Source organism: Octopus bimaculoides, chromosome 6, assembly GCF_046866305.1.
Source record: "Octopus bimaculoides isolate indiv1 chromosome 6, ASM4686630v1, whole genome shotgun sequence".
Taxonomy (NCBI): domain Eukaryota; kingdom Metazoa; phylum Mollusca; class Cephalopoda; order Octopoda; family Octopodidae; genus Octopus; species Octopus bimaculoides.
Genome location: NC_142933.1, coordinates 46,823,559 through 46,844,997, shown reverse-complemented (window position 1 = coordinate 46,844,997; position 21,439 = coordinate 46,823,559). Strand labels below are relative to the sequence as shown.

The window sequence follows — 21,439 nt, the reverse complement described above, 5'->3', positions numbered from 1 at the left end:
GAGACGAAAGTAAATAAGTGTAAGTGATAAGCGATCAGTCAGCTCCGAGAAGTATAGGTCGTCGTAAAAATGTTAGAAGAGAGAAAAATAAGTAATATGTCTGTATTGGTTAGCGATTTTATGCCCATGATCGGGAGGTCCTTTTTGTGATGCGATCTAGATGTGAGAGCAGTATGTCATTGAGTCTTACATGCGCTTTACAAAGGGTTAATAATGAGTGGAAGTATCTTCTGCTCCTGATGAGGAAGGCTAGCCTTTTACATACAGAAACTGTTGTTGTGGATGTGTGATCTGGTGGTATCAACAATAACGACGAGGGCTAGTATTTATAGTGAGGGTTCCAGTTGCGTGTTGGGTACTACTAAAGCAGCACGGTCCCGAGCGCGCGGTCGCGCGTCCGCGCTAGCCAGTCGTGAGTGGTCGATCCTAGCCCTGACCCTGTCCCTAACCCTAACCCGCGTATGCAAATGAATACGTGTTTAGGGTTAGGGTTAGGGACAGGGTCAGGGCTAGGATCGACCACTCACGACTAGCTAGCGCGGACACGCGACTACACAGCTGCGCGTTCGGGACCGTGCTGCTTTAGTAGTACCGCGTGTTGTTTTCTTGTTACGCGTGGGTATGTAACTGTCTTACGTTATATTATTCGGGTGAAGTGAGATCTCATGTCTGAAAGGTCGCGTCGAAAAAGATCTCAGAAGTATAAATAAACCTTATATTGGACCATATGTAATTAAAGGTTGTGAACTAGTGAGTAAATAATATATCTTCCGGAACTCTCCGCTTATTTCCGTTTCGTTGTGAACATCAGTGGGCACTCTGTCGTCATGAGGTGTCGTCATAATAATGGGATAGCGGAATCTGTCGATTAGGTACGTAGTGAAACGGAAACAGCCATCACTGGCAGCAGCTGCTGTGTCTGGCTAAACAACTGTTTAGTAATAGCACGTTAACCCAATGTTATGCATACATGATATGGACAACCAAACTATTTCTAGCGCCGGTAGTTCAGAATCTTTGAACAGACTTAAGACTGTGTTTGAAGTGTGTGATGAGAAAAACGATGGATACATTACAATCGAGCATTTCGAAAACTTGATTCGCGAACATTTTGGAGAGGGAGAAAGTGAGGTAAGTTGTTTATTTTGTGTGTGTGTGTCTTAAATGGAGAAGTAAAAGTAATATAATAAATATATCCAAGAATAGAACTGTTCAGTGTTACTAGAGAAAGATATTTCTCTTCATCTGTATTTTTAATATCAATTAACAAGCTGTACAAGTGTCATGTACTTTTTTGATAATCTTTGAATATGTATGATTCATCGAAATATCCACTTCTTTCTCGTTTCTTTTTTTATTCATATAGTTGGTTAAATATTATTTAACCGACTGTACATATCTTTTAGCAAGTAATAACCATTAAATAGTTTCTTTTTAATAATTTTCTCACAACGTTTTATTACTCTGGTGGCGTTATAATTTATTTAATAAAAGTCCTTACATCACTTTTCAGGTGTATCTTATCTCTGAATTATCCGATTTAACACTTGCATTGATTGAGTGTGTGCAAAGAATAAAGTGGAGTTTCTGTTTTTCGTTTTTGTTTTTTTGCAAGCGTCTAGGTTAGTTTTAACGGAAACCTCACGACGATCGTCGACATGGTTTATTTTGATTATTAACTATCTCTACTTTAAAGCAGACCGATCCTTTTTTAATTTAGTTGACATATAAAAACAAACATAATTTAGCGTCATTATTTTTAGGCTGGTTGTCTTTTAAAAGAGTCTGTTAAAAAGTAGAAGACGCCCCTTCACCTCAGAAGTTGTAAATGTATTCCAAATGTTAAAAACTCTAATTCTCTCTGTCAAATAGCCATCATATCGTACCCTACCGTCTGATCATAGGTCTGGGTCTTCTCGACCTGCGCTGACTTGGGGCTAAACAACAACTGTCAAAAGTAATTTTTAATTGTTGCTGAAAGAAATAAGGAAATATTTAGAAGTTTTATTTTTATTTTTACAGTTTATAAAGGTGGACATAGTCTTCTTTTATACTTTTGTACTAAGTGCCAGATTTTATTTCATATGTTAAAATATAGTTTCAGGATTGTAATATTTCTAAATAGTTTTTTCTTCTTTGAATGAAAGGGAAATTAAAATACATGGAATTAGATAAATAAGAATTGTAAACTTTCACCCGTTTAAAAGTTTAAAAAAAAACCCAAAACTACAAAATGTGATAACCTTCACATTCCTGTGCACTTCCAAATTACACACGCGCGTATGTATGTATGTATGTATGTATGTATGTATGTATAACAATGCATATATATATATATTTCAATTCATACTTAAATTTTCGAGAGGTAAGGTTGTATTTTTACTGCCTTATACAGTACACGACAAAGCCTCTATATGGTCGCTCGATCTGCTAGGAATAACAGCCAGCCCCTCGCTCAACTCATACTCTAATCTTCCGCTTCCAAAGAAAAAATAAAATAAAATGATCCCCCCCCCCCCCAAAAAAAAACGACGCATTGAATGAAGTAGTGCTCGATGTCCATAAAAATGGGCTGGTCACTGCTGAAATGTCTTGTCATATTTCCGCCCGTGTCAGCCTGCTGTTGAATACCATTTCACGGACGTGCAACAAACGGTGAACATTCTTGATGTGAGCACAACTTAAAAGAAAATCAAACACAGTATTTGTATGATGTTAATGTGTTTCTACTTCGAGATTGTTACATGCGTATATTTATGGTACAGAAGATAATTTTATTTTTGATGTTATTGTATGGATTAACTGTTTTTACAATGAAAAGCTTGTCTACTTTGCAAGGTTACCCTAGAATTCAAATAAAATGAGATATTAATTTTAAAAGTCTGTAAAAATATAGAGAATCTACGTATTCTGTTAACTTAGATGACTAAATGTTGTATATTGTCGAATGAGGCGTTTTCAATATTTAGTTTATGTTGTCAAATGAGGCGTTTTCAATATTTAGTAAGTTAAAAGAGCGTTATCAGCTGATTAACACCGATTCACTCACAATGGTTGAGTTGGTTGTAAAGTTGGTCTCGAGGTTGGAAGGTTGCTAGTTCATAACTCATCATTTGGCATTGTATGGAACAATGTACGAATCTGGTCAAAATACTAGGTTACATGTCATTTAATTGTCAAAAGGACTGGTTTTGAAAATACAAGAACGAATCTTGGAGCGTCGAGTTGAAATTCATTTAAAATTTGAGTTTTACAGTGCCTAGATTTTATTTGGGCACTACGTGGATGGATATTGATTAAGCGCAACAAGGCCGAAATGCATCTGATATTCTCGGTAGCCCTTGCTAGATGATTTTCATCTCCCCTGATATGTATAATGTTTTTATACAGAATACGTCCATAAGCGATGTTCTCTCTAGATGAATACCACAATAATTTGCTGTCCAATGGATGTATTCATATTAAGTACAATACATAGATATCTACTTTAATTTAATACTGGTTTTATTGTTCTCTCTTTCACACACACAGGAGAGTAATACTCTCTTCACTCTTTCTAATGATGTGAATGTCTTCTACACCCATGAAACTTCAAGTAATGTAGATCTGAGTCAAACTCTTATTAAGTATACATATTTTATACACACACACACACACACACATTACCAACATATTTGGGCATAGGTATGGATGTATGGTTAAGAAGTTCCCAGCTACATAGTTTTGGGTTCAGTCCTACTTTATGGTACCTTGTGCAAATGTCTTCTACTGTTGCCTCAGAGCCTTGTGAGTGTATTTGGTAGGCAGAAACTGAAAGAAGACTTTTATATATATGTGTCTCTTTGTCTTGATGTCATGCCTAGTTGTAAACAAATTTTGTCATTTATTTCCAATCTTCCATGAAAATATGTTTGACCATATGGGGAAATATTGCTTTGCTTGGAAACTGGTGAGATTTGAAATCACAAATATCCATGCCAGTATTAAAAAGTGGACATTAATTTGATGATGATGATATATGAATATATATATATATTTCTTTGCAACCCTGTAGTTTTGGGTTCAGTGCCAATGTGTAGCACCTTGGGAAAATGCCTTCTGGTATGGCCCTGAGTTGACCAAAGCTTCATAGTCAACTTGGAGTTGTAACCAGAAACTCATGTGTGTGCCATTCTTTGTGTTTGTTCCTCATTGCTTCACAACTGATGTAATTTTGTACATGTCTTTGTAATTTATTGATTTGGCAAAAAGAGGCCAATAGAACAAGCACCAGACTTAAAAATTGGGGCCAGTTTGGTCAACTAAATCATTCAAAGTAGTATCCCAGCATGGCTGCAATCCAGTGAGTAATAGAATGATATTACAAATGTGTATGTAATATATATCTGCTCATAACTACATATACACCTAAAACAATTAGCACAAACATGGTACATACTACTAAGTCAGACTCATTTGTGAGTGATGATTGTGGGTTTTTTCTCTTGCTAATTGGTTTAGGTTCCTATGTACTCATGAGCAGATATAAACACTCTCTCAGTAATACCATTTACCTATCCAAACAACAGAACTGAGTTCGTTGTTGGTTAATTTTGACATAACCTGTATTCGTGTAAGCCTCTACATATATCCCTCATGATTTAAGAATAACAGCAATAAAAAAAAAACATAGGGAACCAATTCCTAGTAGATTGTATCATAGACTTTGTTAGTTGCTATTAGTCTTAATTATATGCTGTTTTATGGAAAACACTACAGATTTGAGTGACAGCTATGATAATCAAATTTGCTCTAGTATATGCAAACTTGGTAATGAGATGCTTAGAACAAAACTATATCAAAAAAGTAGAAGAAAAGTATGGTACTGTGTTCAGAAGACGGATTTTCTTTCTTTTTTGCTCACTGTTTTCTAATTTGGACAAGCACCACAAAATTACCATTTCTCAAAATAGTGATGATAATAATATCACAACATATAAATTATAAAGATACATCAATACCTGATCTTCAGATCATATCACCTAACACATAAAGCATAACATCCATACTGTCTAACCAGATAAATTTGTACTATTGTTGATGATGTAAATGTCATACAAGAATGATTCCCAAAACAAAAAGGATTTTCACTCAGACAAAAATATCTGCCCCTACTTAAACAAAATTGTATAGAACTTACAAAACAAATACCTATAGTATTTATAATACTTGTAGTGACATATAATCCATTTAATTATGGTATTTTTTTTTTTTTGTCACCAAGGCATGACTGTGGTAAGAGGCATGGTTCCAGGTTCAGTCCTACTGTGTGGCACCTTGGATAAGGGCTTTCTACTATAGCCTCAGACCAACTTAAACCTTGTGGGTGGATTTGGTGAATCGAAATTGAAAAAAGCCCATTGTGTATATATGTGTGTCTTTGTATCTGTTTGTCCCTCACCACTGCTTGATAACTGGTGTTGGTGTGTTTACATTCCCATAACTTAGTGGTTCACCAAAAGAAGCAAATAGAATATGTACTAGACTTAAGAGAAATAAAATAAGTACTGGGGTTGATTCATTTGGCTAAAAATTCTTCAAGGCAGTGCCCCAGCATGGCTGCAGTCTAATGATTGAAACAAGTAAAAGATAAAAGAAAATAGATTTCTTGTTCAAAGCAAACAACCAAAAAACTCATTTGTTGACAAAGACAAAGTTTGATCTAAACAGCGAGAACACTTCACAGTATCTAACTGCAATGACTATTATTGGTGGTATGTGTCAATGTGTGCATGCTGGTCATTATATCCACACAAAAACCATCAGGAAAATATTTACAAGTGCAAGTGTGAATGTAAAAGCAGAAATCCAATATACTGTATCAAATGCCCAAATCTTGAAGAGATATATATTAGCCAGACTGGAAATTCATTATTTGAGGACACGCAAATACACTGGCAGCAAATTAGGCACCCTATTAAATGATCATTTGGAAATATGTTACAGTAAAATTTTTTTTTTTTTTCATATTTCCATTTTGCAAACTTTATATTACTCAAGTGAAGTTTAAAGAACAAAAGAAAAGAATTTTATTGAGTTTATTGAATTCAAACCAATTCCGATAGCTTTTGTTAAAGCTAAGAAACATAACTCAAATAAAGTAACAAGTAAACAGTTGGTAGCAATGACATTGCTGTCACTGTGGTCCTTTATCATCTTCACCATGAGATTCAAAGTTCTGAGATCAGCATCCACCACTCCTTCCTCATGAAGTGATCAGCACATCATTCTACAGCTGTCCTTATCCATATGCATTACATGTCCATACCATGAAGTATTTTCTTGCATACTACATGTGATTCCTCTTATGCTAAGATTTTCTCTCAACACGTTTGTACTGTCAGTCATGCACACTTACACCACACATCTGATGGAGTGTGCAAGCTTCATTTCTTTCCAGTCTTCTCCCGTCCTTTGCATTTAAAGCCCATTTCTCACTTCCGTGCAGCATTCACTCTGAGAGAAAAGACCTTTGTTGCCAACAGCAGTTGTAACTCCCTGAACTTTCTCCAACCTTTTCTTACTCTGGTTACTATACTTTCCAAACAACCACCTTTCTTACTAATTACATCTCAACAGCGAAAGCTATCAACTGATTCTTGTGAGCCATCCAGGCATTTAAGAGAATCTATTACTGGTGCTCATTGCATATACTACTCCAATGTATCTGATATACAAAGCTTACATTCTCTCTTAGTTTGCCAGTGGTTCCACTATATTTCTGGTGTGTCTTAAGGTTATATTTGGTACAGCATATGAAGATTATACCCACTCATTTTCTTTATATTGAGCAAGGCCATTTTCTTGAAGATACCAGGTTCTTATATTTTTTGTTTTTAAGTCAAGTTATATATAAAAAACATTAAACTGAAGAAGTACTCAATACTTTTCTTTTAAACTTTTACATGGAGAGGTGTAAAAGTTTAATATGTATGTGTGTGTAATGCACACACACATTGTTTTTATTTAATGTCCATTTTCCCTACCGGCATGGCTAAGTGGTTTGACAGGATTCAACAAGATGGACTATTGGGTTTCACTGTCTGCTTCAGCATGATTTCTACAGCTGGATGCCCTTCCTAATACTAGTTCACCAAATAACTTGCAAGACAAAAGAAGAAAGAAGCATCCCTCAACTAAGTGGGGGTAGGGTTGTAAAGAGGGAGGTGACATTATGCCTGATGTTGAGAGGTGAAAGTATGATAGAGGGAAAAGCATTACTGTAGAGGAGATATGTGGTTATCCCACATTATATAAGGGTAACTGAGTAGCTGGAAAGCAAGATTAAGATGGTAGTGATGAGATGTCATCATAATCTCAAGGTACAAGGAGGTGAGTGTAAGCGAGAATATGGTCAGAGTATTTGAAAGGGTGGATGGTTAAGTCCGTAAAGGTGTAAGAGGAGAGTGATAGATGGTTAGAGATGAGGCTAGAGGTGAATGTAGTAAATGACGAACAAGGGTGTAAGTGGGGTCCATGGTAAATATCAGTTTTGAGGAGGAGATGACAAGTGGAAGGGTGGGGAGCAGTAGTATAATAAACCTGTAGATAACTCAAACATAAGGAGGTGATGTGCAGGGTGGGAGAGTGTAGAAGAAAGAGATGTTCAATGATAGTGATGGTATTCAGAAGTATAAAGGGGTGAACATAGTGAATGGCAGACAAAGGTGGTGGTGGTGGGGGTCTTGACAGCAGATATGTGAAGGTTTTAAAGATGACGTATGGCAGCATAAGATGTAGCTCAGGATTTGAGGGGTGATCTGAAATCATCGAAGCTAGATGAAATTGATTTCATCCTAAACTCCCAAATTTCACTCAAAGCATTAATGAATTTGAAGTCATAACTGAACACTCTTATCCAAGATGCTATCCTTTGCTTTTTAACCACATAAATTTGCCTGTGTTTGCATTCTTTTTAGTTTTTGGAGAATTCACTGCGAGTGTGGATTCAAGTCTAGCTACACAAACTTTTCTCTTATATGAAAATACTAATGAATTACGTCATATTAAGAGTTTTTAAAGATACATACAAAGTAGCTTGCTTATTCCACTTCATCAAAAATTGAAAAAAATTCTAGAAAATCAACAAATAGGTGCAGGAGTGGCTGTGTGGTAAGTAGCTTGCTTACCAACCACATGGTCCCGGGTTCAGTCCCACTGTGTGGCACCTTGGGCAAGTATCTTCTACTATAACTTTGGACCAACCAAAGCCTTGTGAGTGGATTTGGTAGATGGAAACTGAAAGAAGCCTGTCGTATATGTATGTATATATATATATGTATATATATATATATATATATATATATATATATATATATATATATATATATGCATGTGTGTGTGTCTGTTTGCCCCCCCCCCCCACATCACTTGACAACCGATGCTAGTGTATTTACGTCCCTGTAACTTAGTGGTTCGGTAAAAGAGACTGATAGAATAAGTACTAGACTTACAAAGAATAAGCTCTGGGGGCGATTTGCTTGACTAAAGGCAGTGCTCCAGCATGGCCGCAGCCAAATGACTGAAACGAGTAAAAGAGTAAATCAAGAGCAAAAACAGTCTAAAGACTGGGAAAAATATTCCAACTTAGGCAAAGGTTTTCAATCATGGGGTTCTTGACCCCATGGTTACTAAATGTGTTAGAACAAACTGTTTTGTGTCTGTATTTAACTGAAGACTCGAAATTCAAACTTAAGGATGAACAAGTATTTACAATGAAAGACGACTTCACTTGCAGTTCCCAAAATTTGATATATGCCATGACATGTTGATGTTTGGAAAACTACATTGGACAGACTTGCGTATCACTACACAGAAGAATGAAGGTATATAAACAGATAAGTACTGAAAAATGTTTTAAAATCCATTAAGTGGACATATAGCAATATGTAAGAGAATGGAATTGCCTTACAAATGCTCAAACTCAGCCATGTAGTAACAACAGATGAACAAAGACAATTTATTATGAAATATAAATTCCATTTGAATGGCTGACAAATGATTTCTGTGAATTACAACAGAAAGAACACCAACATACATGTAGGCATACATATATTCACATACTAGTTAGATGTATACAATATATCACTAATCTATGAATGTGTGTCTTTGTATATCATATAAAGGATATTCAATTTTTTTAAAAAATTATCTACATATCCTTCTTTCTAGCTTGTGCTAGATGACCACTAAGTACTTAAATATTTACAATCTACCTAGAGCCAAAATTCAACTAACCACTCCTTATCTTTTAAACTGACACCCTCAGTCTTTTCCCAACCTCAACACTCTCACCTCTATTTATCTATCTATTTGATTTCCATTACTGTATGTGTCTGTCAATCTCTCTGAGTCAGTCTATTGTTCAAAAAATCTTAACCTGTCATTTAATTCCAGACTTAACACTCCTTACCTTACTATTTAAAAATAATAGCCTTTCACTTAATTTGCTATCCACCCACAACAGTTTCGACTCTATATATTTCTATTGCTGTAGCTACTTTCTCATTTTCCTTTAATAAGCTCTTGATGAGCGAAACCAGTTGGAATATAAGGTAAAAAGATTTAATATATGTAAATGAAATATTACACCAGTTTTTGTTTTAATCTTTCTAAAAAGATTATGACAATTTTCTAACATTGTTGTGCATTTTCACCTATATATATATATATATACATATATATATATATATATATATATATATATATATATATATATATATATATATATAAAACACACACACACAAATATACAGACATACAGTGAGAGGAAAAAATAGGATAAACACAACATGCAGTTCGCTCTGCACATGTCACCAGTAACATTCATACATCTAACTTCATACAGGAACTACTACATATTTATATCTACACGTACTAGAACAATGTAGAAGTTAAGGAGTGAGTGTGGGACTAAAGACAAGGTTGTGTCAAGCATATTTGTAAATGTCATGAAGTAATTGTTACACTTATGATATTAATAAATTTAATGAAGTATGGTATATTTAATATTTTTATTCATTTCCTTTTTTACTGTTTATTGGATTGCAACCATGCTGGGAAATTACTTTCAAGGATTTAAGTTTGGTACTTATTTTTATCAATGTGAATTTTGTAGAACCACCAGGTTATAGTACATCAACAACATTACTAGTTTTAAGTGGTATGCATATAAGCACGCATTTATATATACTTATATATATATATATATATATATATATATATATATATATAATTAGTAACTCATAAGTAATTTTAGGAAATTTAGAAATTTTATGTGCTTAACAGTCTTTTTATTTTCTTCATTCCTACATTCCCATGATGTCAAATGTTGCAGTGGGCACAGATGAACTATCTACATTACCATTTCTTCCAACTGAGATCTACTCACCTTCTTTGGTGGTGTCCAAAGACTTTTGATGTGTTGTTTGTGTGCAGGTGTGTCTGCTTGTACTTCTAATGTATCTCCTGTTCTTTAATATTTGTTGCTGAACAGAAGTGTTCAGTATCAACCATTAGATGTGCAACATTTTACTGAGGACGAGGGAGATAAGAATATGGTTAGGCATTATGCAGGAGAGGTAGGTGCTTGGACATGTAAACTGCTGTGTACTGGCAGTAAAAGGTATCTGGGAGAGAGAAAGACATAAGAAGAGGGCTCTGGGGGTTTTGTGTGTCCCCCACCTCTCCCAACAGGTTGATTCAAAATCAAGTGGTGTAAGAATTTGCCTTCATGCCAGTGTATTCAATCTACACTAATATGGAAAAGTGGATGATATTGGCAGTTGTGATGATAATGATTGCATTTGACAGATTCCACTCTTGTGTCCTTCCTTAGTCTTAAAGCATGAGTTTTAAAGAAAACTCTTGGAGACCTTTGGTGTCATGAGAATTACCGTCTTGGTACCATTTGGTAACAGTCAGCTTGATCTCAGGAAATATCTTGTCTGATCTCTTGCCAGTATTAATCACCATTGATCTATATTATATATTATATTGATTCAAGCGAGATCGTTGCCAGTGCCCCTGGACTGGCTCTTGTGCGGGTGGCACATAAAAGACACCATTTCGAGCGTGGCCGTTTTCGTGCGGGTGACACGTAAAAGCACCCACTACACTCTCTGAGTGGTTGGCGTTAGGAAGGGCATCCAGCTGTAGAAACTCTGCCAAATTAGATTGGAGCCTGGTGTTGCCATCCGGTTTCGCCAGTCCTCAGTCAAATCGTCCAACCCATGCTAGCATGGAAAGCGGACGTTAAACGATGATGATGATGATATATATATATATACATACATACATACATGCATACATATGTTTCCATACATGAAGGCACATGGCCTGGTGGTTAGGCTGTTGCACTCAAGCTCGTGAGTTTGATTCTCGACTGGTTGGCACATTGTGATCAGCAATGGGTAACAACATTTGATAGGCTGAGATTGATATTAGGTTGTTCTGAAAAAAAATGGCCGATTTCAGAAACATTGATTTTATTCTGGAAAAAATTAACAATAGAAATGTTTTGATTACTCAAAGTATGAGCCGTGAACATCTATGCTTTTCTGCCATCAGTCAACAAGATTATTTATGCCTCTAGTGGTTGAAACAAGTAAAAGATACAGTCTTGCCTGTACCTATATTTACTGATATGTGGGGTAGCTTCTATACTTTGCTCATTTGAACTAGATTCAAGTCTAACCATATGAACTTCAATATGAAAATAAGACTAATACATTGTGTTAAGATTCATTAAAGCTTTACAATGGCAGTTGTACATTATCTGAATATTATTATAGATAAATTATATCTTCATTTCCTTCTTGATGAAGTGGCAACAAGTTTATTACAAAGAATATAGCTTTCAGAGATGTTGTCCACTAAGCTTATTCATTTAATACTACCTATGTGAAGTTTTACACCATATAAAGAATCAAGTGTTTCAAACAAAATACAATTTTATGGAGAGCAATGAATAGAACATCCTTGCTGGAGTTCTTTGATGAATCCTTAAACTACTGCTAAAATGGCAAAGTTATCTTCCACAGGAGCCAGTCAGGTAGACCTGGCATCGATCACGTTCGGATAGTGCTTTTTACGTGCCACCGGCACAGGGCCAGCCAGGGAGTACTGGCATTGGCCATGTTTGGATGGTGGTTTTTACATGCCACTGGCATAGGAGCCAGTCAGGGGGTACTGGCATTGGCCACATTTTGATGGTGAATTTTACATGCCACTGGTACAGCATGGAAAACGGATGTTAAACAATGATTGTGTATTTGTCTTCAGGTTAATATTTGGAACATAAATTAAATGGAATTTTGATGGAAGATTTTAATTTAGCTCTCTTTATAACATGAAGTTTGTAGCGTAGAACAAGGGGCAATCTCAGGCAGGTTGGTATCAAAAGGGTTTAGTGTGTAGTTACTGTTTTGTTAACTTAAATGTGATGTCAGCAAGGACACCTATACTATTTTAAAGATTCACTAAAACTTCTGAAAGTTCATGTCTGTTTCATAGTTAGGCTTCATTTTCAGTTACTTTTGTTTTCATTCTATTTACTACAATATTATTCATCAAAAATGGTGGGCTGGCAAAATTGTTAGCACACTAGTTGAAATGCTTAGCAGCATTTCTTCCAGGTTTAAAATCAGTCAAGGTCAACTTTTCCTTTCATCCTTTCAGAGTCAATGAAATAAGTACTAGCCAAGTACTGGAGTTGATGTAATCAACTGGTCCCCATCCCACCAAATGCTAGCCTTATGCCAAAATTTGAAGTTATTATTCTTCAAAGTAACTGACCCCTTTCACTATATAGATAGATACCTCAGATATGAATGATGCATGAAAGAACTTGTAGTATTCTCATTTAGGAAACTGTATGGCTGATTTGTATGATAGTTGTTAGCTAATTTCATGAACTTGTCAATATTGTTGCTATCTTGGGTTTAGAAACATAGTTGAATTGAATATTTGCATGAAGATTTGGTAATGCTGGATTTAATTTTTCAACCTAGTTATGTACACATTTTATCTACTGACAGTGAATAGAATGCCTTTTAACGTGTTTCTAGTTGTGACATTATAAGCCCTTTGATATCTGGAGATTTTAATTGTACACACATTTATGAATTTCAGATTCTTAGTTCTCAAATGTTATTTGAATCTTCCTCATTATCATCATTTATCATCCATTTTTTATACTAGTATGGATTGGGGTAGTTCAACAGAATCCGATGTGTTTGAGAAATATGTCATGTTCTAATGTCTGCTATGGCATGGTTTCTACATGCCCTGCTTAACATCACCCACTTTACAAAGCATACTTGGAATTTTTTTTTTTTCTTTTTGTGGTACCTGCACTAGTGAAGTCACCATAAAACTTGAAAGATTGAAAGACTTAAAGGGGTCCCCTTAACTGAAGGAGGATGGGGGAGAGAGAGAGAGAGAGAGAGAGAGCTGAATTATTTTAGGCAGGTTGATGAAAGAGAGGTAAAGTATGATGAGCAACAGATTTATAGTTGTGAGAGCATGGTAGTAGAGAAAGTAATAAAGTGGATACTATCAGGAGAGAGAAGTGGGAAGAACATGAGAAAGGAAAGGAATTAGTATCAGGTGTTTGTGAACAAGATAGGGACAGAATGGTAATGGTGAGGGTGATAAGGGGGTGTTACGTTGTAGTAGTGGGGGTGAGTAGCTAAGCTATCCCACATAAGAGTAAGTATGGATGGAAAGGGAACCTGAATTTTGGAATTTTCAAGTCTGCAATAGAAGTGCAGGTCTGGCCTTGTCCTCCTTTGTCAGTATTACTTGCAAATATCAAACAATGAATATTGACATTCTTGCTGAAAGGAAAACTGTTTGCCAACCCTGTAACGAAGACATGTGTTTGCCTGAAGCTATTATACAAATAGAGGTAACTTCTGATAGGTAAAGAGAGATTTCCTATATGAAGTGGGGTGAGTCTACTTGTACTGTGTTTTAAACTGAGGATGGGGCAAAGAGACAAGCTGACAGAGTGTGTCACATATCTGCACATAGTCATCTCGCCCAATAAATTAGAAGAAATACAAGGGCCATTGTGAAAGACAAGATTATGTCAACTCTTAATTCTTTACTTATGTGGCACAACATGGGCAGATATTCAGTGATGATAGCTCGAGACTGAGGATGAAGTGAATTTTTTAGTCATCTTTGTAGCTGCAACCAGTGATGCAACTATCTAAGTTGTTTGAATAGGATCAGCTACTATTAGTTGCTTTCTCTCCACATTTGCCTTTCAAGACCTTAAGGCTAGAAAGTTGTGTTGCATGCACGTGACCCTTACATGTGACACAACTAAGTTTTCTGCCCTACATGACCAGTGTTATAACCCTTCTCTACATATCCTTTATGGAGCACAGCTCTGGAATCATTTTGTAGTCTTGGTGTGAAGGATGGAGTTATCATAACCTATAGAGATACCCACCCAGCTAAACTGTCTTGTTTTACCAGCTTGATACATGGTGAAATAAATTACCGTTTTGGCCAGGAAACTCTGAGTAGCTGTATTTCACAAGGTTTTTTGTGGTTTTTAGTATAATTATATTTTTACTCTCTTAACTGATTGAATGATATACTACTTGTTGAAAATCTTACCACATAGAGAGGCATCCTTGCCTCTCCTCTTGTTTTTATCCATTCGTACACATTTTACAACACATAACACAACATTACAGCTTACATAAAAGAGACCTTTGCTTCACATAGGAAATATTTATTTACTTAGCTTTATTTGTATGTTTTAAAGCAAAGACATTTTTTTTTCATTACATAGTGTAGCCAAACTTTTTTCTTTCATCTAAACAGTATTTATTGCTTATCAATTGCAGGTAATATCAACAAAGGACAAGGCCAGACCTGCACTTTTGTTGCTGACTTGAAAAGTCCAAAATTATTTTCATTTGGCAAAATGCAGTGTTGTCAAATGTGTAATTAATTTTTCATTGATGTGAAGAATTTTAATAATGACTTAACAGCAACAACATACATTTTTTGTTTTCTGAAAGTGCAATTGCTGCTAAACTATTCTTGTTAGTTTTCTTTGTGATTTTTTATGTTTAAGTTTCCATATTAATTGTTTATGTTCAGCTTCCTTATTTTTTTGTTTAGGTAGATGTTCTACATCACCATGTTGTGTGCATGTATATATATGTGTGTGTAGCCCCACCCCCAATGCCTGAAAATTAACCTTTTTTTTTTTTTTGAACCTCCTATGAGCAAACTTCCAAGCTATCAAAAGACTTCCTGTATGAGGATAAATTCAAAAAGAAATATTTTGCAATTTACTTTCACTTAGTAAATCCATAATCTTCATGATCAATAAGAAAGCAAGTCTGAACACATTGACAGCAAGTAGTAAAAATGATAAATGTAGCTACAGTATTTATAATTGAAAGAGTGATGTAATGTGTGTGTACTTGGATGTGTCAGTATAAAAATCATCCTGTCCTATAGTGTTTATTCAAATATGGTCGTAATCACATACAATCCTTTACAGTCAGAAGTTTTACCTATCTGAATAACCAAGCTGTTACGTCAAACTAGCTGCCACCTTAAACAGACCTAATCTCTTGCAATCACACAAAGCACATGTGATAGTATTAACACAACAATGACATCATGTAGCCTAAAAATAGATTGATTTAATACGTTTTTTCTTTTTTATTCAAGAACCTTGCTTAATATTAATTGCTATCTTTGTCCTTTAACAGTTGTCAAATCAATCATTATTTATAGGTTCTAGAATATCATTCAAAACTTGAGAGACTGGTTTTTGTATTTGGATCACTATCAATATTTGTGTCATTATTTGCTCTGCATGACCTAATATACACTGTTCAGCCCTTAAAAATCACAGCTGTCTTATTTCCTGTTTGCTATATAAATATAGCATATAAATGTGGCTTGGTTTTTTTTTTTACCCCTTTTTTATTCTGGCATTGATACCAAACTGGAACTGCAGTTTCATAAAACACTGTACTTGGTGATTGTACTCATCTGCCCAATAAAACAGATGAACAAAACAGGTTTTTTGAGTGAGGAATTCTCCAATAACTCAAAAATGTGACCAGTCTTTCAGCAATTTCATTTGATTTTGGAATGTACAGAGGCATTTTCATGAGTTTACATCATATCTTATAAAGCTGTGTACATAAGTCATTATCTCAAAATTTATAAGCAAACACAGTTCTTAATATCTGTCTCCCTCTCTCTTATTATATCATTACTTCTGGCCGTCCAGGATGTGCATCATAAATATTAAGAAGAGTCCATAATTCTTGACATAAGGGTTGTTCATATGCAAGTGTATCCATGCTTAATTTCCTTTTAATTTATGTGTGCATTGTGTGAGGTAATCCTAGTTTTATTCTGACACATATCAAATATTGTAACCTGGTCACATTGCTTTTTTTTTTATTTCAATCAATTCCTCATTGGTGTTGAGCTACAATGTACATCATGATGCACACATTTTATCATTTGTGTTTCAAAACAGGTTATACCATTTTCAACTGTTAGCTTAATAACTGCAATTGTCTGTCAGCAACAGAAAAATTGCATCAATTATTATTAAAAATCCTAAATATCTATCCATCTACTCATTTTTACTGCCCACTATTCCTGGATGGGTTATGAGGTAGAGTCCTTGCACACTTCCTCCATCAGACACAACTAAAATTACACTTTCTTTCTGGATTCCCAAGCATGATCAACTGAGACAATAGATAGTATCGAACCATCTCACTCTTGGTCTATCCCTGGGTCTCCTACCAGTTGCTTAGCTTGAAGAATCTGTGTTGCAGTCCTTTCCTATGTTTCTAACTACATGTCCAAGTACCAGAGTTGTGACCTCTCAATGCAGAGAACAGCTCATTCTGGAATTACTCCTTGATCTCCAAGCTATGCACCCCATCAAGTAACTTCAGAAGACCTCTTTTTGACTGCTTGTATTCATGATCATACTCTTTCAGTCATTACCCACCATTCTTGACCATAGATGAAGATTGGCATAGAAACTGAATTGAAGATAGCAAGTCTGGCTGTTTTATCAACCTCTCCTCTTCTGAGGAACAAATGTTGAAGCTTACACATTTCTGTGCCAGCGCTGCAGTTCTAACATTCAAATCCTCCTCCGTGGTGAAATAACATTGGTAGTTTCCAACTTTATATTTTCATATTTTATGACATCAGTTTTTGCATGACTGATGAAAAGATACATTTTCATGACCCTCTCTATTCTAACCAACATCATTAATGAATTCCAATTGTACATCAACATATGATATTTGAGTATCCTTTAACATACTCATAATCAACTTATGTTGGTTATAAGGCTCATTTGATAATAGAAGCAAATGTTAATTTTGGGAAACAAAGTTATCTAGATAATTCTAGTGGCTTATTTGAGAACAATAAAAATTTTCAGTCAAGCCAAAAGTGCCATTGTCTTTGAGAGTAAGACTTTTCTTTTAATTTTTGAGTATTTTCTTTCTGTTGACATATATGATACAGCCTTTTTATTTGCATCGATCATGTAAGGTAACTCTTTTGCAGCATTAGAAATATGGACTACTGGCTTTGATACTTACATCAGCTTTTTATGTTCAAATGTCTTTTGTTGTTGACTGCCTTTAAAAATGAGATACCATGTTTACAAACTGATGCAAGCAGTGATATACAATCTGAATAATGGTCTGTAAGTCTTCCATAGAAATTAACAAGTCTGAGAAAAGATTTGAATTGCTTCTTTGGCAGTTCTACATCCACAATTCTCACTCTTAAACAATGATATACCCTTTGTCTCTCACCGAAAGACAATTTATAAATCTCTAACACAAATTTAGCTTGATTGGTGATTGATCACCACACTTATTTATTTCAACCTTTTTATGATTTATCTATCTTTGTAAGTAAATTTGTTTAAGCACTACTGTGATGTATTATTTTGTAAACAGAAACATTATCGATGTTATTTCCAAAATGTTCAGTTACTCTCTAACACATAGTATTGACATTTTAATTTCTTACAGAAGATATGTCCAAATTAAAGACCAATTTGTCTGTTTATTGTAAAAAAATTCTCTTACTTCAGGATATAAATAATTTCTAGTAGAAGATATGCCTCCTTTAAATCCAATTAAGCAAAATAATTCATGCCAGATAGCGAATGAAATATTGATTCAGTACAGGGATTTAGGTAAGAATCTGAAGAAACACTTCCATTTACATCAATTTCATTGTCTCCATATATTTGGAGATTTCTCTACCTGTTGAACAACCACTTAAAGAGAAACCCATTTACTGCTACTGGCATAAACTTCTAAAAGTTCTTCATTAATTATTTTCTCCTGCCTCACTATGATTCATGATTAAATGTGTATAAAGAATGATCTTGCATTATAAGAATTTCATCTAATATTTCCTCTGAGCAGAATATTAGCCTTAAAGCATCTTACTCTTTCAAATTATCTTGGGAGTTCATTTGTATGAATTAATGTTGAACTATCTGCATTTGACTGAGCCAAGAATTTTTCTTTTTTTTTTTACACTTTTCCTATTAGCTTCCATTAATACAGCAAATTTCCTCCAAACTTTGCTTCTTAACCATAGTTTCAGGTTCAGTCCCACTGCATGGCACCTTGGGCAAATGTCTTCTGCTATAGTCCCAGGTTGGTGGATTTGATAGATGGAAATTGAAAGAAGCCCATTGCATACATGTGTGTGTGTCTCCCCTTGTTTTGACATTGAATGATTGTTGTAAATGAATGCCATACAAATAGTGATATTAATTCTCGATATGCTGTAAAAATATATCTATGGGAAAATATTACCTTACTTGGAAACAGGTAAAAGTTGGTGACTGCAAAGGCATCTGGATGTAGAAAATCTGCCTCAGTAAACCCATACAAGCAATGGAAAGTAGACATTAAAATGATAATGTTGATGATGACATTAATTGGATGATGTAATAGAAGAAATGGTACTATTAATAGGTATCATTGTAGAGCTCCATAGAAGGGGCGATGAGCACAGTTTGACCACACAAAAACCTACTTTTTGCTTGATCAAACATTGGGACAAACATTATGAATAAGTGGAAATATTAGGGTGTTTGAGATGACCTGGCATGATATGAAGGAGTTTGATTTTGATCAAAAGTAGACGCGAAGAAAATTCGCATCCAGAGCTTTCAACTGATATATAGATGTCCTTAGAAAAAATATATTTTGATATGAAAATGATCAAGCAAAAGGTGGGCTTTTGCATGATCAAACTGTGCATGTTGGCTCTCTTCAGAGTTCTACAGGGATACCTATTAAATGTATCATAAAACTCCAAACTTATAGAAAGGATTCAGTTTTATATCCCTTACCAGTGTATTAAAACTGAGCCCCTTACAGATAACAGGTCACGATTTAGCCATGTATGGAAAGCTTGTGACGGCCTTTAATCATTGTCATTTGAATAGCAGAGTTTTGGATCAGGATGCCCACATAAGTTGGATTTTCTTCATTGTGACAGGGATTTTTCCAATTTTTTTTTCACTACACCCTTGGAAATGATGGAAACTTTTGAAAATTTATGATTTTTCTCACACTCCTTCCTCCCCCCCTGCCTCCAACCTGATTTTGGCCAATTCTGTTTGCACAATGCACTTCAAAACAATGGGAGAAGCCTTTTTTGGTTTAAAAAAAAAACATATCCAAAAATAGTTTCCGATGAAAAGATGTGATTTAAGGTAGATTTTCTTTTGACTACCTGGTACTGTCTTTGTTTCTTTGTCACTCTGACATGCAATGATGTTTTTCAATATTTTTCTCCCCACAAAAAATACATTTTATGGAATGATAATGCGGAAATAGCACACAGTTTTGTTTAACCCAGGGATGATCCATTGCTGGGATTTAAGCAACAAAAAGAAAAAGATTTTGTAATTTAAATTTTTTAATTCTCCTCCACCCCCACCACACCAAGCGTGTGTGTGACAAAAAACATATTTACTAACATAAAAAGTATGCTGTTAGAATAAATTATTTTTTACAAACCTTTTTTTAAATCACTGTGAATAAATCCCAGCAATGACCTTCTCAGTCTCTCCACAGAAATAAAAGGGGCTAAGTGAAAAAAAATCATAAATTTTCAAGACAAAATTTTTTTAATAGCATACTTTTCAGTTAGTCAATATGTTTTTACTTACACACAGTTTTTTTACACGTTCAGTTATTCTCATTTTTTCTTTCGACATTGTCCTGATCTTGGATCACCTGTATATATAACCTAATGCTTTTCTACTGTTCATTGGTATTTCCACTTTATCATAGACAGTCTTTTTCCTTAATGCTTCACTATCACTTGAACAGGAAATATGCAGTGTTTATGTCACCTAGTTTAAAACGCTAATGGATTGACATTTCCTTCCTTTAACCACTGAAGCATTTAGTATGTTGATATGCCTTACAAAATAAACTACCTGTTTGTTTTGACTAACTATTGAATTTTTTATGTAGGCTCCACAGATGTTGGCCCATAATTATGGATTTTCATAAGCTGGACATTTGTGACTTGGGATTAACTGTATAATTAACTTTGCTTGAATTCAATCACATCATAACATACCAAATATGAATTAAATGTCATGTACTGAAATGTTTCACGATAATATTTTAAGTAGAATTATGTCTAGTGGGAGAAATAATGCAGTGGCTTTAACATTACCATCTTTTTGTTTTTCTCTTGTTTCAATATTTAGACTGCGGCCATGCTGGGACACCACATTGAATTTTAGTCAAACAGATCAACCTCAGTGCTTTTTATTTTCTTTTTGTGAAGCCTGGTACTTATTCTATCAGCGTGTTTTGAGGAACAACTAAGTTACAGAGATGTGAACACACCAATACTAGTTGTCAAGCAGTTGGGGCAACAACACATGCACAAAGACACACACACATACACACAGATATATATACAGTGGGCTTCTTTCAGTTTCCATCTAACAAATCCACTCACAAAGTTTTAGTCAGCCCAAGACTATAGTAGAAGACACTTGTCCAAAGTGCCATGTTGTTGGGAAGCAAACATCTTACCACACAGCTACTGAAAATTTAATTTAATCTAAGCTTGTATTTGGAACATAAGTACTCCACTAGCTACTCATCAGGCTGAAGATCCCTTAGTTAAATGAAGGTTACATTGTTGTCAAGGGATTCTAAGTTAACTTGCCAGAGATGTAATTTAAAATGAGTGGTGAAGCTGGAAGAATAGAGTGAAAAAACAAAATAGAAAAACATCATCATCATCATCATCATCATCGTCGTTTAACGTCCGCTTTCCATGCTAGCATGGGTTGGACGATTTGACTGAGGAC

At 35.0% G+C, this 21,439-nt stretch overlaps 1 protein-coding gene across 9 annotated transcripts in view; it reads left to right on the top strand.

Annotated features, from left to right (window-relative positions):
- Positions 1 to 527: 527 nt before the first annotated feature.
- Positions 528 to 21,439, top strand: part of LOC106873536 (rab11 family-interacting protein 4A) — a 108,604-nt gene continuing 87,692 nt past the window's right edge. For 6 of the 9 annotated variants that reach the window (XM_089353829.1, XM_089353828.1, XM_052968867.2 and 3 more), the window contains exon 1: positions 536 to 1,131. In XM_089353829.1, the coding sequence (XP_089209955.1) occupies positions 958 to 1,131 (174 nt within the window). In that variant the 5' untranslated portion in view covers positions 536 to 957. Of the gene's footprint in view, positions 1,132 to 21,439 lie in introns of all 9 variants that reach the window. The other 3 variants (XM_052968868.2, XM_052968865.2, XM_052968864.2) reach the window with 2 other exon arrangements.